At 53.1% G+C, this 23,568-nt stretch overlaps 1 protein-coding gene across 1 annotated transcript; it reads left to right on the top strand.

Annotated features, from left to right (window-relative positions):
- The first annotated feature begins 6,855 nt into the window (after nucleotides 1–6,855).
- Nucleotides 6,856–20,312, top strand: GIPR (gastric inhibitory polypeptide receptor). The gene is given in 14 exon segments (XM_064381148.1): nucleotides 6,856–6,915; nucleotides 8,093–8,196; nucleotides 9,234–9,333; nucleotides 9,838–9,945; nucleotides 11,385–11,488; nucleotides 12,317–12,420; nucleotides 12,947–13,091; nucleotides 14,872–15,031; nucleotides 15,242–15,302; nucleotides 15,659–15,728; nucleotides 15,852–15,940; nucleotides 16,034–16,172; nucleotides 17,809–17,850; nucleotides 17,934–20,312. Coding segments are annotated over 13 exon segments (1,389 nt in total). The 5' UTR covers nucleotides 6,856–6,915; nucleotides 8,093–8,136; the 3' UTR covers nucleotides 18,141–20,312.
- The last annotated feature ends 3,256 nt before the right edge of the window (nucleotides 20,313–23,568 follow it).

Below are 23,568 nucleotides of genomic sequence, written 5' to 3'. Positions count from 1 at the left end.
GGAGACACAGGCCTTCCAGCTTCCACCCCACCCTTGCATCCTGGGCAGGGGCACTGCCTGGTCATTGCTGGAGGGTGGGGGGAGGCAGCAGGGCAGGAGATCAGAGTCAGGAGACCAGGGACCAGGGGCAATGGATAGAGAGAAACAGATGCAATCCCAGAGAGAAGATGAAAAAAGGGGAGGAGAAAGGAGAAACTTTAAAGACTGGCAAAAAGAGGCTAATCCAGAGGGAGAGTGAAAAAACCCAGCAGAGAGGCAGAATTACAAATGGAAAAGAGAAGAGAAAAGCCTTCCCAGCAGCCAGGAGAGGAAGACAGAGGCAAACTGAGTGTGGGCTCAGAGAAAAGGGGTGAGGAGGCAGGCACGGAGGTGCATGCCTGTAATCTCAGCACTTTGAGAGGCTGAGGCAGATGAATCACTTGAGCCCAGGAGTTCAAGACCAGCCTGGGCAACATGGTGAGACACCATCTCTACAAAAAAATACAAAAATTGGCTGGGCACCGTGGCTCACACCTGTAATCCCAGCACTTTGAGAGGCCGAGGTGGGTGAATCACCTGAGGCCAGGAGTTTGTGATCAGCCTGGCCAACATGGTGAAACCCCGTCTCCACTAAAAATACAAAATTAGCCAAGTGTGGTGGCACATGCCTGTAATCCCAGACACTCGGGAGGCTGAGGCAGGAGAATCGCTGGAACCTGGGAAGTGGAGGTTGCAGTGAGCCGAGATGGCACCACTATACTCCAGCCTGGGTGACAGAGAGAGACTCCATCTCAAAAAAAAAAAAAAAAAAAGAAAGAAAGAAAGAAAAAAAAATTATCCAGGTATGGTGGTGTGTACCTATAGTCCTAACTACTTAGGAGGCTGAGGTGGGAGGATCTCTTGAGCCTGGGTAGGGGTTTGAGGCTGCAGTGAGCTGTGATCGTGCCAGTGTGCTCCAGCCTGGGTGACAGAGGGAAACCCTGTCTCGAAAGAAAAGAAAAGACAGACAAGAAAAGAAGAGAGGCCGGGGGCGTTGGCTTATGCCTGTGATCCCAGCAATTTGGGAGGTCGAGACGGGCAGATCATAAGGTCAGGAGCTCGAGACCAGCCTGGCCAACATGGTGAAACCCCGTCTCTACTAAAAATACAAAAATTAGCCAGGCATGGTGGTACACGCCTGTAGTCCCAGCTACTCAGGAGGCTGAGGCAGGAGAATCAAACCCGGGAGACAGAGGTAGCAGCGAGCCAAGATTGCGCCACTGCACTTCAGCCTGGGTGACAGAGCAAGACTCCATCTCAAAAAGAAAAAAAAGGAAAGAAAAGGAGTTAGGAGAGATTTGGATGAAAGAGAGAAAGAAGATAGGATGAACAGAGAGGGAGACACTGGGTGAGGGGAGGCGGGAGAGAGATGGGAGAGGCAGAGGGGCTGGGGGAGAGGGTTTGCTAAACATGGAGACAGGAATAGAGAAGGAAAATGGAGATGCACCGGCGAGGGTGTGGAGAGGCTGGGGAACGAGACTTCTCTGGTTCTGAGTCTCCTGTTACGGGAGCGGGGTGTGGAACTCAGCTGTCTGGGAGGCGCAGGGTTGGGATGGGGCTTGCTGCTTCTTGGCCTGAAGCTTTCAGAAGGCATGAGCATGGCAGCTGGAGGGGGTGCGCCTGTAGTCCCAGCCACTCAGGAGGCTGAGGTGGAAGGATGGCTTGAGCCCAGGTAGGGAGTTAAGGCTGCAGTGAGCTGTGATCATGCCTCCGCGCTCCAGCCTGGGTCACAGAGGAAGACCCTGTGCAGCCCCACCCCCTTTGCAGACCCTGGAAGACTACCGAGGACCTCAGGAGGGCTGAGGCGGGCAGAAGACCAGGCTTCTACCTGCCCCTGACTCCCCATGCTGTCCTCCACACCCACTCACCCTCAATCCCTGTGTCTTCCTAGAGGGGATGTGAGGGAGGGGTGAAGAGTCAGCTGTCTCCTTGGGGCTCATCTTTCAGCCTCTCCCTCCAAATCTCTCCTTACTTCTTCTTTTTTTTTTTTTTTTTTGAATGGAGTCTCACTCTGTTGCCCAGGCTGGAGTGTGGTGGCAGGATCTCAGCTCACTGCAACCTCTACCTCCTGGGTTCAAGTGATTCTCCAGCCTCAACCTCCCAAGTAGCTGGGATTACAGGCACGCACCACCATGCCCGGCTAATTTTTGTATTTTAGTAGAGACAGGGTTGCACCATGTTGGCCAGGCTGGTCTCGAATCCCTGACCTCAGGTGATCGGCCGCTTCAGCCTCCTAGGATTCCGGGATTACAGGCGTGAGCCACCGCGCCTCTGTCTCTTTCCAGCTTTTGGTCCCTGTTTTCTCTTTCTTGGCTTCTCTCCCCACCTCCTCTTATCTGTGTTATCTGTTTGTCTCTGTGTGTGTTTTTCTCTGTTTCTGTCTCTCTCTCTCTCTGTTTCTTCTATATTTTTCTCTCTCTCGGGCTTTCTCTTCTAATATTTATCTGTCTCCCACTCTAGCTTTCTTGGTTCTTGGTTTATTTTTTCTTTCCTTTCTTTTTTTTTTTTTTGAGACAGGATCTCACACTCTATCACCCATGTGGAGCACAGTGGCGTGATCATCACAGCTCACTACAGCCTCAATTTCCTGAGCTCAAGCAATCCTCCTGCCTCAGCCATCCAAGTAGCTGGGACCACAGGCACACCACCACCATGCCTGACTAAGTAAAAAAATTGTTTTTTGGTCAGGCACAGTGGCTCATGCCTGTAATCCCAGCATTTTGGGAGACTGAGACAGGTGGGTCACCTGAGGTCAGGAGTTTGAGATTAGCCTGACTAACATGGTGAAACCCTGACTCTACTAAAAATACAAAAAAACTATTCGGGCATGGTGGCATGTGCCTGTAGTCCCAGCTACTTGGGAGGTTGAGGCAGGAGAATTGCTTCAACCTGGGAGGCGGAGGTTGCAGTGAGCCGAGATCATGCCACTCTACTGTAGCCCTGGGCGACAGAACAAGACTCTGTCTCAAAAATAAAAAAAAACTATTTTGGCTGGGAGCACCTGTAATCCCAGCACTTTGGGAGGCTGAGGAGGGCAGATCAGCTGAGGTCAGGAGTTTAAGACCAGCCTGGGCAACATGGTGAAACCCTGTCTCTACTGAAAATACAAAAAAATTAGCTGGATGTGGTGGTGAAGGCCTGTGATCCCAGTTACTTGGGAGGCTGAGGCAGGAGAGTCACTTGAACCAGGGAGGCGGAGGTTGTGGTGAGCCAAGATCATGCCACTGTACTCCAGCCTGGGCAACAAGTTCTAAAATCCATCTCAAAAAAAAAAGAAAAAAGTTTAAACCTAGATGATGGGTTAAGAGGTGCAGCAAACCACCATGGCACATGTATACCTATGTAACAAACCTGAATATTCAGCACATGTATCCCAGAATTTATTTATTATTATTTTTTTGACACGGAGTTTCACTATTGTTACCCAGGCTGGAGTGCAATGGCGCAATCTCAGCTCACCGCAACCTCTGTGTCCTGGGTTCAGGCAATTCTCCTGCCTCAGCCTCCTGAGTAGCTGGGATTACAGGCACACACCACCATGCCCAGCTAATTTTTTGTATTTTTAGTAGAAACGGGGTTTCACCATGTTGACCAGGATGGTCTCAATCTCTTGACCTCGTGATCCACCCGCCTCGGCCTCCCAAAGTGCTGGGATTACAGGTGTGAGCCACCACGCCAGGCCCCCAGAATTTAAATTTAAAAAAAAAATTGACTGGGTGCAGTGGCTCATGCCTGTAATCCCAGCACTTTGGGAGGCCAAGGCAGGCGGATCACGAGGTCAGGAGTTCAAGATCAATCTGGTCAATATGGTGAAACCCCGTCTCTACTACAAATACAAAAAAAATTAGCCGGGTGTGGTGGCAGGTGCCTATAGTTCCAGCTACTTGGGAGGCAGAGACAGGAGAATTGCTTGAACCCGGGAGGCAGAGGTTGCAGTGAGCTGAGATGGCGTCACTGCACTCCAGCTCAGGTGACAGATGGAGACTCCATCTCAAGAAAAAAAAAATTGGAAAACTGAAAAAAGAAAAGTTTTTTTTTAGAGATGGGGTCTCACTACGTTGCCCAGGTTGGTCTTCAACTCCCAGGCCTAAGTGATCCTCCCATCTCAGCCTCCCAAAGTGCTGGTATTACAGGCGTGAGCCACCATGTGAGCTCTTCCTGTCTCACGCCGCCAGCTCATTTGCTCTCCACTGCTTCCCTCTCCCTTCCCCTTCTCCAGCCTCCCCAGCCCTCACTGCCCTCCTCTGTGGAGTGACCGCAGGCCCTCAATGGGGCTAAGGAGAGACTCCCAACCTCCAACTCCAACTTCTCTCAAGGTGCCAGGGGAATCTCAGACCCCTTCCCTCTCCACTCCAGGACAGGAGCCTTTCCCAGGACCCAGAGGGCACCGATGTGGGGCAGAGAGCAGGGAGGCAGCCCGAGGCCAGGAAGCCAGGACCCTCGCCTCTCCCTAGACTTCTCTCCTGCAGCCTCTGTTGCAGACCTCATGCTAACACTCATTCCCTGTCTCTCCTGGGGCCTCTGGGCCTCCATTTCTCCTCTCCAAAATGGGCAGACTCGCCTCTGTCCCACTTAGAGTCCCAGGGGAGGGCGTGATTATGAATGTCCATTGTATGATTAATGTGCAGGAATCAGTAGTTTGTATTAACAGGAGATGAGGGCGCTGGGAGCCGGGACTGTCCTCCACCCCCAGTCACGTACAGATGTTCCCCATATTTAGGGCAAAGGATGAGACTGGAAGTCGAGACGGCAGAGTGTGTGTGATTCACTGGTGACTGTGACCGTGGGACCATGTGAGGCTATGGGTTAGTGTGTGATTGTGAGATGATGGTGTGTGTGACCCTGTGTGCACCTGTGTGACTGTGCGTGACTGTGGGAGGTGGGATTGAGGGTGTGACGAGTTTGACTGTGTGGCATGTGCACAGTTGTGGGATAGTGAGGTTGTGTATGTGACACGTATGTGACTGGATGTGACTTGTGAATGAGGGTGAGACGAAGGGAGAGCTGTGAGTCTGTGTGACCTTGTCACTCAGTGTGACTGTGGGAGAGTGTGCGCCTCATGACAGTTGGGGAATGTGTGTTGTTGGAATGTGACTGAGGACTCTGTGGGTGACTGTGAAGTGTGTGAGTGTGTAAGAGCATTAATGGGTGTGGTCACATGATTGTGTGTGACTTTCAGCTTGTGTCATAAAAAGATTGTATGGCTGGGCACAGTGGTTCATGCCTGTAATCCCAGCACTTTGGGAGGCCAAGGAGGGTGGATCACGAGGTCAAGAGATTGAGACGATCCTGGCCAACATGGTGAAATCCTGTCTCTACAAAAAATACAAAAATTAGCTGGGCGTGGTGGCAAGAGCCTGTAATCCCAGCTACTCGGGAGGCTGAGGCAAGGAGAATCACTTGAACCCGGGAAGCAGATTTTGCAGTGAGCCAAGATCGCACCTCTGCACTCCAGCCTGGGGACAGAGCAAGACTCTATCTCAAAAAAAAAAAAAAAAAAAAAGACTATATGATATAGACTTTTTTAAAAAAAATGGGTGGAGCATGGTGGCTCATGCCTGTAATCCCAGCCCTTTGGGAGGCCGAGGCAGGCAGATCATCTGAAGCCAGGAATTGGAGACCACCCTGGTCAACTAAAAATACAAAAAAAATTAGCCAGGCAGAGTGTCTCATGCCTGTAATCCCAGCTACTGGAGAGGCTGAGGTGGACGGATCCCTTGAGCCCAGAAAGTAGAGGCTGTGGTGAGCTATAATTGTGCCAGTGCACTCCACTCTTGTAAATAAATAAATTAATTTAATTAAAAAAGGATTGTATGGGCCGGGTGTGGTGGCTGTGGCCTGTAATCCCAGCATTTTGGGAGGCCGAGGCAGGTGGATACCTGAGGTCAGGAGGTTTCACCATGTTGCCCAGACCAGCTTGGGCAACATGGTGAAACCCTGCCTCTACTAAAAATACAAAAATTACCCGGGTGTGGTGGCACACACCTGTAGTCCCGATGCAGGAAAATCGCTTGAACCCGGGAAGCGGAGGTTTCAGTGAGCTGAGATTGTGCCACTGCACTCCAGCCTGAGCGACAGAGAGAGATTCTGTCTCAAAAAAAAAAACAGAACAAAATGATATGTCTGCGAGTAACCACACAATTGAATACTACACATATTTATTTCATGACTATTCTTCCTTGAACCCCTGCTCTGAATAATTCTGGGGACCCAGTGGTGACCCAGATGTCCTGGCTCTGCCCTCCCAGGTCCCACAGGCTAGCAGGGCAACAGTGTTTGTGATGAAACCCAGTGGCTGCATGAATGTGCGTGTGATCAGCAGTGTTGTTGGAACTTGGGACACTGTGAGTGTGACTGTGTATGGGAGTCCAGGGCCCTGGGCATGTGGCTGTGTCGCTGTGGATGACTGTCTGCCTGTGAGTGAGGGACTGTGGCTCTCTGGGTGTGACCGTGGGACTGTAGGGCTGTGACTGAATGTGCAGCTGTGTGAGTAACAGCTTGTGAGATTCTGTGACTGTGCCTCTCCATGGCTCAGCCTATGGGATTGTGTGACACTGCATGTTTTGATTGAGTGACTGAGGCTCTGGGAATGAGTGACTGAGTTGGGGGTACCTGTGGGTGGGACAGCATGAGAGATTGTGCACACTTGGTACAGGGGTCCTCAGGACGATAAGGGCAATTCAGTAACTGCCCTCCCTCATGACCTTGATGACTGCCCCCTGCTCGGCTCTCTGCCCCAGAGCTCCCCACTTCCGTTCCCCGTCCGCCTTGGCCCCGCCCCTCCCACCACCCTGGGCTGCCTGCGCCAGTCACCTCTCCCAGAGCCCAGACGAGACAGTGGAGGCAGCGGTGGCAGGGGCTGCGGGAGCAAGGGACCAGGAGCAGGAGTGGGGACAGGTGAGGGCTCCCCAGTCCCAGCCCATTCCTCCTGCCCCCTTTGACCCCTCAAGTCTCTGGGACTCTCCTCCTCTGCTTCTCTGCCCTGCCTTTGTCTGGTCTCTGTGCCCACCACAGTCTCTGCTCATCTCTGACTCTTGATGTCTCTGTCTGAGTGTCTTCATCTCTGCTGAGCTGAGATAACCTCTTTCCCCCGCGCTGTCTCCCTCCACGTCTCTCCCTCCTCTTTGTCTTCTAGCCCACATCTGTGTCTCTCTGTTTGTTGGTCTCTGGTCTCTGGTTGGGGATCTCATTCTGTCCCTCAGTCTCTGTGCCTCTCAGTCTTTATATTTCTGTCGCTCGTGTCTGTGACGCTGTTGTGTCTTTCTGGGGTTGGAGCTGAGATCCTCTCTGCTTCCTTCTTTCTCTACGTGGAGTCGCGGGGGCATGGGTGGGTGGGTGTTGGGCGTTAAATAGACGGATTTCCAGGCATCTGCACACACTTAACTCTGGATCTGTCACCTCTCCCGGTCCCTAAATATTTGGGTGCTGGGAAACGGCTGTCTCACTTACTTGGGCTTTATCTGCCCCCAGTGGGTAAAGTTTTATAAGGTCAGCTTCCTATCTGTGCTACAAAACCCTTTGGGCTTGGAGACTGGGAACCTGGAAAGGCATTTCAAGTTCTCCACCAGGCTGGGGGGACTCAGATGGTCGTTTCAAGCACCCCACTAGGAGGTACTGAAAACCTTCAAGTTTTTCAGTCCCCCATATAAAAGGGGGCTAGGCTGATGGTTTCTACTCTCTCCTCTCCAAGGCGGTCCCTGGGTTCCCAGGAGTCTGTAGGTCCAGACTCCCGGTGACACTGACGCTTCCGCCTAGCGTAGCTCTAGGGCAACCGCCCGCTCAGCAAACACCCCCCTTCCACCTTCGCTGCCCGAGCAACAGTCAAGGGTGGCCTGGGAATCACTTAAGGGGCCCCGCCCACCACCGAGTCCCACCCACTCAGCGTGCCTCTCCCTCCCCCCAGATCATCACGCCTGGGAGTTGTGGTGGGGGTTAGGGGGGGTGTGTGGGGGGGGTGAGGGGGGGACGCGCTGCCTGGGAGTCTGCGTGTGTAAATCCCTGAGACTGGGTGACGCTGGGGATGGAGTCAGAGGACAGAGGGCTGAAGTGCTGACCCTGCCCTGGGACCCTCCAGGCCCGATCGCCCCTGCACGAACCAGACCCTTCGCCACCCTCCCGATGACTACCTCTCCTGCCCTGCAGCTGCTGCTGTGGGGGCTGCTGCTACGGAGGGCGGAGGTGAGGACCCGAGGAGCCAGAGGAGCTCCAGGCTTGGAGGGAGGTCTGGGGATGGTTTTAGGGCTTCCCTGATTAGGGCTCACACCTGTAATCCCAGCACCTAGGGAGGCCGAGGCACGTGGTTCACTTGAGGTCAGCAGTTTAAGACCAGCCTGGTCAATATGGTGAAACCCCATCTCTACTAAAAATTAAAAAATTAGCCAGGTTTAGTGGCATGCACCTGTAGTCCCAGCTACTGCGGAGGCTGAGGCAAGAGAATCGCTTGAGCCCGGGAGGCACAGGTTGCAGTGAGCCAAGATCACACCACTGCACTCCAGCCTGGGTGACAAGAGTGAGACTATCTCAGAGAAATAAAAAAAAAAAGGCTTACCTCAGCACAAAGAGAGTTTCAAGACTGCCCCACTTGCCCAGATTCAAGTTGTGGGGTTTTGTTTTGTTTTTTGTTTTTGAGACGGAGTCTCACTCTGTCACCCAGGCTAGGGTGCAGTGGTGCCATCTCAGCTGACTGCAACCTCCGTCTCCCGGGTTCAAGTGATTATCCGGCCTCCGCCTCTTGAGTAGTTGGGAATACAGGAGCACGCCACCACCACCACGCCCGGCTAATTTTTGCATTTTTAGTAGAGACGGGGTTTCACCATGTTGGCCAGGCTGGTCTTGAGCTCCTGGCCTCAAGTGATCCACCCGCCTCGGCCTGCCAAAGTGCTGGGATTACAGGCGTGAGCCACCGCGCCGGGGCCCAGATTCAAGTTTTGATGATTGTTTCCACTCCCTTTTCTTCCCCCAATAAATCCTCCTGATAATTTCAGCCATCCCTCCCCCAATTTTCTTGAAGGTTTTCAGTCTCCCATAGCCACTCCATTGGGTGGCTTCCAGGCACCCAACCCCAAGACTTGAAACTTGGTTTCAAACCACCCAAGACTCCCGAGAGAAACCGGACAGCCCCTCGAAGTCTCTCTGGGGTGCTTCTGGCCCACGTGGCCAAGCAGCCTGGGAGCGGGGTCGGTCTGGGGGGGGTCCTCCCTTCTTTCTTTTCCTAGACAGGCTCTGAGAGGCAGACGGCGGGGGAGCTATACCAGCGCTGGGAACGGTATCGCAAGGAGTGCCAGGAGACCCTGGCAGCCGCGGAACCGCCCTCAGGTGTGACCAAGAGGGCTGGGGACGCAGGGAGGACCCGAAGCTGAAAGGGATGGGCTTGGAGGGGGGCCTCGGGCTGGCGGGTGAAGAAGAAATCTCGGGTGCTGTGGGCTGGAGAGGCCCGGGGGCTGACCTGGGCGCGGTGGGAGCTGGGGCGGGACCACGGTTCCGGGGGGAGGCCTCGGAAGAAGCTTGAAATGGGAGGAGGCTTGGGCGGGACCTGCACTAAAATGAACCTTGAAGGGGACAGGGTTTGGGATGGAGACTGGGTAGAGCCCCTCCGGGTGGGAAGATCTGGGGCGGGGACTTCTTTGGTGGGAGGAGCCCAGAGTGGGGCCGGGAGGAGGGGCGGGGCTTTGAGGCTAGTGGGAGGGGCTTGTGGCCGACCCCGGACAGAATGCGCTCCGAGTGGGCAGGGCTAGAGCCGGGCTTGGTGTGGCGGGCGGGAAGCACTGGCCCACGGCGCAGTAGGTCCACTGGGCACCTGGCCCCCTTGCCCACCCCCAGGCCTCGCGTGTAACGGGTCCTTCGATATGTACGTCTGCTGGGACTATGCTGCACCTAACGCCACTGCCCGTGCGTCCTGCCCCTGGTACCTGCCCTGGTACCGCCACGGTGAGGTGCTGCCTGGGCCTGGAGCCCTCCCCAGACACAAACAACTGCTAACCTTTGCCCCGAGACACCTACATCCGAGTCCCACAGCTCACCTGCATCCCTCTCCTGCTCCTCTTTGCCCTACTCCTATCTGGCAGGCTGGGTTTCTCCCGTCTGTCCAACCCTGCCTCTCTCACACAATGCAGCCTCTCTGTCGCCGTATCTCTATTTATTTATTTAGAGACGGAGTCTCGCTCTATCGCCCAGGCTGGAGTGCAGTGGCGCCATCTCTGCTCACCGAAACCTCCACCTCCCAGTTCAAGCGATTCTCCAGCCTCAGCCTCCAGAGAAACCAGGATTACAGGCGCAGCGCCACCATACCCGGCTATTTTTTTTTTTTTTTTGTATTTTCAGTAGAGACGGGGTTTCACCATGTTGCCAGGCTGGTCTTGAACTTCTGACCTCAAGTGATCCACTGGCCTCGGCTTCCCAAAGTGCTGGGATTACAGGCGTGAGCAATCGCGCCTGGCCACCACAGGGATCTTACTTTGTCTCCTTTTCCTGAGTCTGTCTGTCTCTGGGCATCTGAGCCTAACTAGCAATGTCGCCTCACACTATTTATTTATTTAACCTGTATTTTTTTTCTTTTTGAGACAGAGTCTGACTCTGTCACCCAGGCTGGAGGGCAGTGTCGAGATCATCGTTCACTGCAGCCTCGGAACTCCCGTTTTCAAGTGATCCTCCTGCCTCAGCCTCCCTAATAGCAGGGACTACAGGCACACGCTAACACACCTAGCTAATTTTTAAAAATTTTTGGCAGTGACGGAGTCTTGCCATGTTACCCACGCTGGTCTTAAATTCCTGGCTCCAAGGGATCCTCTCACTTCAGCCTCCGAAAGCACTGGGATTACAGGCCTATTTAACTTTTTTTTTTTTTTTTTTTTTTTTTTTGAGATGGAGTCTTGCTTTGTTGCCAGGCTGGAGTGCAGTGGTGTGACCTCCACTCACTGCAACCTCCACCTCCCAGGTTCAAGCTATTCTTCTGCCTCAGCCTCCCAAGTAGCTGGGATTACAGGCGTGTGCCACCATGCCAAGCTAATTTTTGTGTTTTTAGTAGAGACAGGATTTCACCATGTTGGCCAGGATGGTCTCAATCTCTTGACCTTGTGATCCGCCCACCTCGACCTCCCAAAGTGCTGGGATTACAGGCGTGAGCCACCACGCCCGGCCTTAACTTTTTGTATCTCAATTCTCCCAAGTGTAAAAAAATGGTTAAGGATATTATCAATTTTATGGGCTTGTATATCAAATTAATATATATAACATGCCATATACGGGTTGATTTATCATCATCACCATCATCATCATCACTTCGGCTCTCCCCCTCTGCTATTGTCTCACAGTTTGTTTTTCTGTATTTCTCTCTGTGTGCCTTAATCCCCTCTCTTATTTCCCCACAGTGGCTGAAGGTTTCGTCCTCCGCCAGTGTGGCAGTGATGGCCAGTGGGGACTTTGGAGAGATCATACACAATGTGAGAACCCAGAGAAGAATGAGGCCTTTCTGGTAAGAAGAGGTGAGGGCTTCAGGTTAGGAGTCCAGGGAGGGATGGAAAGGCAGTAGCTAAGGCAGGGCCTGAAATCCCATGGACTGTTTAGAACTCTAGGTTGCAAGTGACAGAAACTCAACTCAGAATTGCTTCAAAGAGAGAGAGAAAGAGGTATTGGCTTCTGTGATGGAAAATAATGAGATGGCCAGGTGCTATGGCTCACAGCTGGAATCCCAGCACTTCAGGAAGCCAAGGCAAGAGGATCGCTTGAGCCCAGGAGTTCGAGACCAGTCTACACAACATAGTGAAACCTCATCTGTAGAAAAAAATCAAAAAGTGAAGCAAGAGGATTACTTAAGCCTGAGAAGTAGAGACTGCAATAAGTCCTAATCACATCTCTGCACTCCCATCTGGGTGATAGAGTGAGACTCTGCCTCAAAAAAAAAGAAAGAAAGAAAAGAAAGAAAGAAAGGAAGGAAGAAAGGAAGGAAGGAAGAGAGAAAGAAAGAGAAAGAGAAAGGAAGGGAGGAAGGAAGGAAGGAAGGAAGGAATGAATGAATTCAGGCAGTCATTCAACTTTTAAATTTCTACTTAATTTTTTTGTTCTAATTTGACTGGGTGCAGAGGCTCATACCTGTAATCCCAGCACTTCGGGAGGCCAAGGCAGGTGGACCACTTGAGGTCAGGCTAAGTAGCTTGGATTCAGCCCTTCTCAAATATGAGTCAGCAGTTCCCCAAGAGAAAATAGGGTGTCTGGGCAGAAACAAAGAGCCGAGGTCCTTCCAGTCTCTCCCTGGACCTGGGGGAAGAGCTAAGCCTTGTTCTTCTCTTCTTGCCCCCACCAGGACCAAAGGCTCATCTTGGAGCGGCTGCAGGCCATGTACACCGTCGGCTACTCCCTGTCTCTCGCCGCACTGCTGCTAGCCCTGCTCATCTTGATTTTGTTCAGGTGGGACCTTAACCCTGAGTGGTGGCTGCAGAGACCACTGAGAGACCCACTGAGAAGTGGGTCAGTTTGTCTAGTAAGACGGGGTGATCAGTTTCCACCAGCTCCAAGCAGCCACTGGTGGTTCTACGAGGAGCACAGTGGGGGTGGCTAAAGGACTTCTGTGTGTCCAGGCTTGGTGGCTGACGCCTGTAATCCCAGTACTGTGGGAGGCCAAGGCAGGAGGATCGCTTGAGCCCAGGAGTTTGAGACCAGCCTGGGCAACATAGTGAAACTCTGTCTCTACGAAAAATAAAGTTAGCTGGGCATGGTGGTGGCGCACTTGTGGTCCCAGATACAGCGGGGTGTTGAGACGGGAGGATGGCTTGAGCCCAGGAGGTTGAGGCTGCAGTGAGCCCTGATTGTGCCACTGCACTCCAGCCTGGGTGACAGAGTGAGACCCTGTTTCAAAAAAATAAAATAAAATAGAGCTCCGTGTGGCTGAATACAGCTCTCCAGGGGCCCCCAAACTGCCTTCCAAATCCCCTAGGCGGCTGCATTGCACTAGAAACTATATCCACATCAACCTGTTCGCGTCTTTCATGCTGTGAGCGGCGGCCATTCTCAGCCGAGATCGTCTACTGCCTCAACCTGGCCCCTACCCTGGGGTCCAGGCCCCTGCACTGTGGAACCAGGTGGGTATCCTCCTTCCGTTCCTCCACATGGGAATCTCACTTCCTGGTGGGACCAGTAAGTTCTCAGTCTATTTCCTACCTCCTACACTCTCAACAGTTTATCAGAGGTGGGAGGATCCCTCTCGACATGTGTCTTGATCCCTCCCCCCAAGAAATATTTGGAGAGGGACCCTCCCAGCTCAGCCTCCATCATCATTGAAATCTCCCAGTCTATCACCCCGTGTTGGAATTTTCCATTCCTCTCCCTCATTATCTTACCCATCATTGGACTTTTTCACCAATGAGAGGATCCACCTGCTGGAGGTGAGGCACGGCAGGATGGGAGAAAGTAACTGGTGCAGGGATGTGGTAGGTGCCAGTGTGTTACTAGGAGACAGGGTGGGAGAGACGCGAGGTTAGGAGCAGACGTGGCGAGAATTATCTGGTTGCAAGTTGGACCATACCGATTGTTAAGAAGCCATAGCGTGGCCGGGCAGTGGCTCATGCCTGCAATCCCGGCACTTTGGGAGGCCAAGGTGGGTGGATCATCTGAGGTCAGGAGTTGGAGACCAGCCTGGCCATCATAATGAAACCCTGTCTCTACTAAAAATACGAAAAATTAGCTGGTCATGGTGGCACATACCTGTAATCCCAGCTACTCGGGAGGCTGAGGCAGGAGAATTGCTTGAACTCAGGAGGTGGAGGTTACAGTGAGCCGAGACTGTGCCACTGCACTCACTCCAGCCCTAGCAACAGTGTGAGACTCTGTCTCAAAAAACAAAAAAAGAAGCCATATCATGGCCAGGGGGTGGCTCACACCTGTAATCTCAGAACTTTGGGAGGTTGAGGTGGGTGGGTCACTTGTTCAAGACCAGACTGGGCAGCATAGCTAAACCCCATCTCTACAAAAGAAATACAAAAATTAGCAGGGCATGGCAGCCTGCGCCTGTAGTCTCAGCTACTTGAGAGGCTGAGAAAAGAGGCTCACTTGAGTCCAGGAGGTCGAGGCTGCAGTGAGCTGTGATGCTATGATGGTGCCAGTGCAATCCAGCAAAAGATTGAGAGCCTGTCTCAAAAAAAAAAAAAAAAAAAAGAAGGGCCGGGCGTGGTGACTGTAATCCCAGCACTTTGGGAGGCCGAGACAGATAGATCATGAGGTCAGGAGTTCGAGATCAGCCTGACCAACATGGTGAAACCTCATTTCTACTAAAAATAGAAAAATTAGCCGGGCATAGTGGTATGCACCGGTAGTTCCAGCTACTCAGGAGGCTGAGACAGAATTGTTTAAACCGGGGAGGTGGAGGTTTAAACCCAGCTAATTTTTTTATATTTTTAGTAGAGACAGGGTTTCACCATATTGGCCAGGCTGGTCTTGAACTCTTAACCTCAGGTGATCCGCCTGCCTCGGCCTCTCAAATTGCTGGGTTACAGGTATGAGCCACCGCATCCGGCCGATGGTCAGCTTATTTTTGTATTCTTAGTAGAGACGGGGTTTCACCATGTTGGCCAGGCTGGTCTCGACCTCCTGCCTTCAGATGATCTGCCCGCCTTGGCCTCCTAGTGCTGTGATTACAGACGTGAGCCACCGCGCCCAGCCAGATACCAATTGTTAAGGGGTTCATAGTGGGAGTCCATATACGGAAAGGGAATAGGGTGAGAGAAACCAATCACAGATACCATACACTGGGGACGCAGACTGGAAGAACCTTTAATGGCAAGAGATGGGGTGGAGGGCGATCAAGGTTGGGGGAGACACCCAGGCAGCGCTGACTACCCGTCTACCGGTCTGGCTGCTTCCTAGGCCCTCGCTGCCTGCCGCACGGCCCAGATCGTGACCCAGTACTGCGTGGGTGCCAACTACACGTGGCTGCTGGTGGAGGGCGTCTACCTGCACAGTCTCCTGGTGCTCGTGGGTGGCTCCGAGGAGGGCCACTTCCGCTGCTACCTGCTCCTCGGCTGGGGTGAGCCCCGACCCCGTCCCCTGCCCAACCCAGAGCGCCTCTCGGCTCCCCCAACTGCCCAGCTGGTTGGCTTCTGGGGGTCTCCTCCCGTCTGTAGGCTTCTGCCTCCCCAACCCCCGACAGGAATTCCGCGGGTCTTGGGCCTGGCGGGGCCCGTACGCGCGCTGACAGCTGCGGCGGGGTGGGGGGGCGGGGTCGGGGTCTGCACAGGGGCCCCCGCGCTTTTCGTCATTCCCTGGGTGATCGTCAGGTACCTGTACGAGAACACGCAGTGAGTTGCAGGGGAGGGGGCGGGGCCTGGGAGGTGGGCGGGGCTTTGAGGGATGTGGGTGGGGTTGTGATGGAAACGTAGGCAGGGTCGGAAGGCTATTCGGTGCTGGGGGGACGTGGGCGGGGGTCCAAAGGAATGGGGAGCTAGGAAAGGCTGTGTTCGAGGGCAACCGGCAAGGGGAGGGGGTGGGACCTGGATCGTAATGGGCGGGACCCTAGGGAGTGTGAGTGTGTGTGTGTGTGTGTGTGTGTGTGTGTGTGTTCTCAAGTGCGGTGGGCGGGGCCTAGCAAGCAAATGAGCTTGGTGATCCGGTGAGTCTAGAGGTTTTTCTCTTAGCTCTACCCCGCCTTCCCCAGGTGCTGGGAGCGCAACGAAGTCAAGGCCATTTGGTGGATCATACGGACCCCCATCCTCATGACCATCTTGGTAGGATCGGTCCCGCCTCCACCAGGCTGTCCTCAGGGATTCCCCATTCTGGGAAGTGGGGTGCCACCTCCTGCCCCTCCAGAACGGGATCGCGGCTGGCTCAGCCCCTATCTCTCCCCACAGATTAATTTCCTCATTTTTATCCGCATTCTTGGCATTCTCCTGTCCAAGCTGAGGACACGGCAAATGCGCTGCCGGGATTACCGGCTGAGGTGAGGGCGTGAGGTGGGGACCGAGGGGAAGGGGCCGGGTACGAGATGGGGAAACAGGACTGCGTGCGGGATCACTGCCGCGTCTCTCCCCAGGCTGGCTCGCTCCACGCTAACGCTGGTGCCCCTGCTGGGTGTCCACGAGGTGGTGTTTGCTCCCGTGACTGAGGAACAAGCCCGGGGAGCCCTGCGCTTCGCCAAGCTCGGCTTTGAGATCTTCCTCAGCTCCTTCCAGGTGCTCAGGCGGGGTGCAGAGCCTCCACCCACGGCCTCCTCCCCAGAAGGGCTCGAGAACTGCAGTCGTTTTCAGATGCAGCCACTGAATGGGGTGTGAAGATGGGATTTAGTTCGTTCATTCATTCTTTTTTTTTTTTTTTTTTTGAGATGGAGTTTAGCTCTTGTTGCCCAGGCTGCGGTGCAATGGTGTGATCTCGGCTCACTGCAACCTCCGCCTCTGGGGTTCAAGCGATTCTCCTGCCTCAACCTCCCAAGTAGCTGGGATTACAGGCATGCACCACCACGCCTGGCTAATTTTGTATTTTTAGTAGAGACGGGGTTTCTCCATGTTGGTCAGACTGGCCTCAAACTCCCGACCTCAGGTGATCCACCTGCCTCAGCCTCCCAAAAGTGCGGGATTACAGGCATGAGCCACTGCGCCTGGCTTTTTTTTTTTTTTTCTTTTTTGAGATAGAGTCTTTGTTGCTCTGTCACCCAGGCTGGAGTGCAGTGGCACGATCTTGGCTCACCGCAACCTCTACTTCCTGGGTTCAAGCGATTCTCCTACCTCAGCCTCCCGATAGCTAGGATTACAGGCATCTGCCACCACGCCAGGCTACTTTTGTGTTTTTAGTAGAGACCGGGTTTCACCATGTTGGCCAGGCTAGTCTCCAACTCCTGACCTCAGGTGATCCACCTGCCTCAGCCTCCCAAAGTGCTGGGATTACAGGCATGAGGCACTGTGCCCGGCCCGTTTATTCATTCAACACAAAATACTGTGCTAGGGCTGTTCTGGCTATGGGAAGCAGGGACCGGGACAGGAGACTGGCGGCCCAGCAGTGCTGCCTCCTAGTGAAGAGTGAGGGCTTCGAGGCTGGACACAGCTGGGACCAAATTCAGGTTCTGTCACTTTCTAGCTGTTTGCCAGCTGTGTGGCCTTCAACTTGGGGTTGAGGGGAGGGAGAGGTGAGGTGCCAACGTGCAGAAACTAAGGAAAGATTTATTCCAAAATTGAAAGCCCACCCTGCACTTGCTTGGCTTACCTGAGTCCCCAACCTGCTTTACCTAATTCGACCTCAGTTTTCTCATCTCTAAAGTGTGGACAGTAACAGTCTCACTGAACAAAGCTGTTCATTCATTAAATTCAGCAAAAATTACTGAGCATGTATATATACTAAGCACTCTTACAGGCTTATCACAGGGATACAGCCAAGAACCCTACCCTCCAGTGGGAGAGACACACACTAAACACACTACAGATAGGCATATAGGCCAGGCACGGTGGCTCACGCCTGTAATCCCAGCACTTCGGGAGGCCAAGGCAGCAGATCACCCGAGATTGGGGTTCGAGACCAGCCTAACCAATATGGTGAAATGCTGTCTCTACTAAAAAAAAAAAAATTAGCCGGGCGTGGTGGCGGGCGCCTGTAATCCCAGCTACTCAGGAGGATGAGGTGGGAGAATCACTTGAACCCGGGAGGTGGAGGTTACAGTTTGCCGAGATCACACCATTGCACTGCAGCCTGGGCAACAAGAGCCAGATTCAGACTCTTAAAAAAACAAAAACAAAAACAAAAACGGGGTGGGGCGGAGGCGGTTACAGTCCTGCCCCCACCAGAGATGTAACACCCCCACAACCGCGCCTCCTCTGACAGGGCTTCCTGGTCAGCGTCCTCTACTGCTTCATCAACAAGGAGGTAGGAAGAGCCCCGACCGCCTCCCCCGCCCTCTGGCAGCCGCGCGGGGTACGGCGCCGCCTCTGAGCCCCGCCGTGTCGCAGGTGCAGTCGGAGATCCGCCGTGGCTGGCACCACTGCCGCCTGCAACGCAGCCTGGGAGAGGAGCAACACCACCTCCCGGAGTGCGTCTCCCGGGCCCTGCGCTCCGGCTCCGGCCCCGTCGAGGTCCCTACCGGCCGCGCCTTGTCCTCGGGGACCCTCCCAGGGCCCAGGAATGAGGCCAGCCGAGTGTTAGAAAGTTACTGCTAGGGGGCCGGATCCCTATATCTGTTCAGTTAGCATGGATTGATTGAGTGCCTACTGCGTGCCAGGCCCAGTATGGAGAACGCTGGGGAAACGGTGAGGAAACGGAAAAAAAGTCCCTGCCCTCCTGGAGATAACAGCTGAATGGGGAAAACAGACCGTGAACACAAAACACCAAGTTCCACACATGCTGTGGCATGGTTATGAAGGGAAGTGAGAAGGGGGCCTAGAGGGGTCTGGGAGGCCCTCTCCAAGGAGGTGACATTTAAGCCATGCCAGAAAGAGGTGAAGGAGATCAATTTGGGAAGAGCTGGAGAACAGGATTCTAGGCTGAAGCAACAGCATATGCGAAGGCTCTGGGGCAGGAAGGTGCTCGGCCTCGGCTGGAGTAGAATTAAGTCAGAGCCAACAGATGGGGAGAGAGAAGTGGGAAGGGGCACACAAGTTGGGATTTTATTTCAGATGCACTGGAGATTCTTAGGAGTGTCTCTTGGAGGTAATATTTTATTGTATTTATTTATTTATTTTTAAAGATGGGGTTTTACCATGATGGCCAGGCTGGTCTTGAACTCCTGACCTCAGGTGATTCACCCACCTCGGCCTCCCAAAGCGCCAGGATTACAGGCGTGAGCCGCCGTGCCTGGCCTTTTATTTTAATTACTATTTTTTCTGAGACAGAGTCTCACCCCTTCACCCAGGCTGGAGTGCCATAACCCAATATTGGTTCACTGCAACCTCCACCTCCCGGGTTCAAGAAATTCTCCTCCTCAGCCTGCCAAGTAGCTAGGATTACTGGCATACACCACCACGCCCAACTAATTTTTTAGTAGAGACGGGGTTTCACCATGCTGTCCAGGCTTGGTCTCGAACTCCTGACCTCATGATCCACCCGCCTTGGCCTCCCAAAGTGCTGGGATTATAGGTGTGAGCCACTGCACCCGGCCTTATTTTTTTAAAAATGAGACAGGATCTCACTGTTACCCAGGTCGGTCTTGAACTCCTGGCTCAAGCAATCCTACCACATGGCTCTCCCAAAGTGCTGGGATTACAGGTGTGAGCCACTGTGCCTGGCTCCAAATGTTTTTTCTTTTGTGACGGAGGCCCATTCTGTCACCCAGTGTGGAGTACAGTGGTTCGATCCTGGCTAACTGCAGCCCCCCACCTCCCATGTTCAAGCCTGAGTATCTGGGATTACAGGCACCCGCCACCACGCCTGGCTAATTTTTGTATTTTCAGTAGAGATGGGGTTTCCCCATGTTAGCCAGGCTGGTCTCAAACTCCTGACCTCAAGTGATCTGCCTGCCTTGGCCTCCCAAAGTGCTGGTATTATAGGCATGAGCCACCGTGCCTGGCCCTAATGGGCTGTTTTAAACAGAGCCCTCTTGTCTGCACTGTAGCGGGACAGATTATCAGGGGCAGGGGTGGAAGCTGGAGCCCAGCAAGGAGGGGGACTGCAGGTGGGAAGTGACAGTGGCCGGACCAGGATGGAGGCACTGAAGGGTATGAAGCAGTCGGATTTGAAGCTGTTTCAAAGGTAGAGTTGAGAGAATTTTATGATGGATCACGTGAGGACACAGCAGCAGAGCACTTGTTCGTTTGGGATGGTGGAGAGAGGAAAGATAGGGAGACTGGGTTCGGGGTGGGGAGAACTATGTGTGCTCTTTGAAAATGTTAGACTGGCAGTGTTTGTAGGATACCGCAGGACAGGACACCGAGTGTAAGGGTCTGGGGCTCTCAGGAGAGGGGTGAGCCAGAGACAGTAATGCGAGAGGCACTGGGTCCACAGAAGGGGATTTGGTGTGGATAGGAGCACAGGTGAAGCAAGGCAGGCCTTGCAGCTGAAACCTTATACCGAGTAGCCAGGGTCAGTGCTGGCTGCAGAGTGAGGACACATACCTGTGGGACCTGGGAGAGTGAGGGGGCATGCTGACAGTCTCACTGTGGCTGGACCACCTGTACATACACCCACAAGACCCTCACCCCTAAATCCTCCCCTTACACATACGCAAACTTACCGTGTGGGTGTTTCTGAGCATTTTCCCTGGACGTATGTGCCCCAAAGCTGAACTCAGCCTCAAGCATGTGGCCTTACTGCCCTCCTCACCTTCCCCCGACCTTGTGGATTCTCATGGGGTGGGGACATACCTTAGGACACCGCCCTTGTAAATAAAGTATAAAAACAGTAGCTTTTTTTCTTTCTTGGGTAGAAGCATCTTCTTGGCCATGTCACAAAAGGAAATGACCAAGGCAGGCTGCCTGGTGGGGTGGGGGTCTGTGGTGGCTTTGCTCCAATTTATCCATGTGTTGCTACAAGAAAACGGGACACCCGCTGCCACTGTCCCTCCTGCCTGAGTCCCCAAGTGGCCATGTTACATGTGATCTCTGCAAGGTATACGAACAGATAGTACCTGCATCCTAGGGTCACCTGACACGCACATGAGTTACAATTAGGACCCTGCCTGGTGCTGGTGTGTGGGCAACGCTGGGCCAGTTTGCCAAGGGCTATTCCTGCTGCCTCTGCTTTTGTTTCACCCTCTGAAGGCGGGAGCAATAGAAAGCCTGTGGGGCAGGAGGTGAGGAAGGAAATTCAGACAAGCTGAGCGGAGCCACCAGGACTGGAATCTTTGGTGCCAGCCTGCAAGGTGGGGAAACCAAGTTCTATTTCTCAATAAGTACAAGTCAACAACTGGGGAAGGCAGGCAGGATCGGCACCCAGACTGTGACTCCAGGGCTGTGCTGCTTCCTGTATCAAAACCAAACCCCGGGTGACCTCCTGTGACAGCACCATTGCCCCAACTTTCTATAAAGTTAGGATACTGGAGCTCCATCTTGCTACCCAAGAGGTAAGACTGTTCGTGAGGACCTGGCTCCCTGCGCTGGAAATAGTACCATTGTTTCCTAACTGCGTGACTGTGAGCAAGTTGCTTATCCTCTCTTGGCCTCAAAGATCTTATCTATAAAATGGGATAGCTCTAATATCCACCCTACAGATATTCTGCAATTAGACGTAGTAAATATACACCTTTATAACCCACAACCCATTGCCTTCTATATATCAGGCCTCTCACTGCTGCAGGGTCCCAGCTCTGCCACAATGCTCTCAGGCCCTCTCTCTCTGCCTCCCTCCCTTCCTTGTCTTTTTTTGATATGGAGTCTTGCTCTGTTGCCAGGTTGGAATGCAGTGGCGCAATCTCGACTCACTGCAACTTCTGCCTCCCGGGTTCAAGCGATTCTCCTGCCTCAGCCTTCTGAGCAGCTGGGACTACAAGCATGTGCCACCATGCCCAGCTGATTTTTGTATTCTTAGTAGAGACAAGGTTTCACCATGTTTGCCAGGATGGTCTCCATCTCTCGACTTCGTGATCCGCCGGCCTTGGCCTCCCAAAGTGCTGGGATTACAGGCATGAGCCACCAAGCCTGGCCTTAGGATGTGCCTTTCATAGCTCAGAGCAGGCCACACATCTCACTGTGTGTACACTGACCTCAGGCCTGCTACACCCTTCTGGTGCTTGCCTATATCCAGAGGACAGAGACATAGGTAGAAACAAAGATATGGGGGGAGGGCCAGGCACAGTGGCTCCCACCTGTAATCCCAGTACTCTGGGAGGCTGAGGTGGGAGAATCACTTGAGCCCAGGAATTTTAAGACCAGTCTGGGTAACAAGCAAAATCCTACCTCTACAAAAGGACAGCAGGAGGATCACTTGAGCCTGGGAAGTCAAGGCTACAGTGAGCCGTGATTGTGCTGTTGCACTCCAGCTTGGTAGACAGAATGAGACCGTCTCAAAACCAAACAAGAAAAAACCCAAAGACACGGGGAGCACACAATGTGTGTGTCAGAGCAACGCAGGAAACATCCTTAATCCCCCCAATACTTAACACCTCCCTTTCCCACTTCCATCTATCTCCCAGTATTTGTCAGAGAATTCTTCTCAAGGGCAATAAAGTTGAATATGAGCAGCAGCAGAGCTCAGGAGTGAAGCCACAGGCTCGGGAGGTGAGTTTAAATCACAGCATCACCACTTCCTGGCTGGTTGCTGCTGGGAAGTGACATCGCTTCTCTGTGTCTCAATTCCCTCTTCTGGAAAAGGGGATAATAAATTAACAGGCCCACCCCAGAGCTGCTGGGATGTTTGAAAAGCGCTAAGCCTGGCCTGGCACGTAAAAAGCTCAGCAAGTGTTAGTCAGGATCACCAGCAGTATTTAGCTACTGAGTGCCTTTTCTCTTTTTTATTGAGAGGGAGTCTCATTTTGTTGCCCAAGCTGGAGTGCAGTGGTGCGATCTTGGCTCGTGCAACCTGTCTTCTGGTTTCAAGCTATTCTCCTGCTTCAGCCTCCTAAGTAGCTGGGAACACAGGCATGCACCACCACGCCTGGCTAATTTTGTATTTTTAGTAGAGACAAAGTTTCACCATGTTGGCCAGGCTGGTCTCAAACTCCTGAGCTCAGCTGATCTGCCTGCCTAGGCCTCCCAAAGTGCTGGGATTACAGGCGTGAGCCACCATGCCTGGTACATTTTTCTCTTTCTTATCTATTTAGTTTATAGATATAGATTTAGTTTATAGATATGTCTATAAACCTCACAACCATTCTCCCAGGCTGGTCACCAACTCCTGGGCTCAAGCAATGCTCTCACCTCAGCCCCGTGCTGGCGGTACTGACTGCTAAAATCACCTGTCTAATCCTCTTGTCTTTGAGGGTAGATTGGGGCTCTTGGGTACCTCGTGCCCCTACATTGCAACACAGGGCCGGGCATAGAGAAGCCATTTAGGGGATGTCTGCTGAAGGCACAAATGTAAAAAGAGGCCAAAAGATACACATATATACTTTTTGAGATGGAGTCTTGCTCTGTCACCCAGGCTGGAGTGCAGTAGCGCAATCTCAGCTCACTGCAAGCGGTTCTCTTGCCTCAGCCTCCTAAGTAGCTGGGACTACAGGCACGCACCACCATGCCAGGCTAATTTTTGTATTTTTAGTAGAGACGGGGTTTTGTCATGTTGTCCAGGCTGGTCTTGAACTCCTGACCTCAGGTGATCCACCCGCCTTGCCAATTTTTAGTGGAGACGGCATTTCACGATGTTAGCCAGGCTGGTCTTGAATTTCTGACCTCAGGTGATCTGCCTGCCTCCAGAAGATACTTTGATCAAGCGAGACCAACTCATTATGAGAGGCAGAGAAGAGAGCGACAGAATGAGAAGATGCTCAGAAAGATTAAAGCAGGAGAGCTAAAACATTCTCCAGTACCACAATTGGGTGCTCATTTTCATCCAACCTGTTTGCTTTGCAGATGGGGAAAGTGAGGACTCAATGGCGCAGAGCCAGGGCCTCTCCACTTGCTCAGGGGTGCTGATCCCAACGTTCAGTCCTATACCAGCTGCCTCCCTCAAGCCCTCCTGAAGCCATCCCACTCACAAGGCTCTGGGAACAGATACCAC

Source organism: Aotus nancymaae, unplaced genomic scaffold (assembly GCF_030222135.1).
Source record: "Aotus nancymaae isolate 86718 unplaced genomic scaffold, 86718_ANA_hifiasm-v0.15.2.pri h1tg000028l, whole genome shotgun sequence".
Lineage (NCBI taxonomy): Eukaryota > Metazoa > Chordata > Mammalia > Primates > Aotidae > Aotus > Aotus nancymaae.
This window is presented reverse-complemented; position numbering and strand designations above follow the sequence as displayed.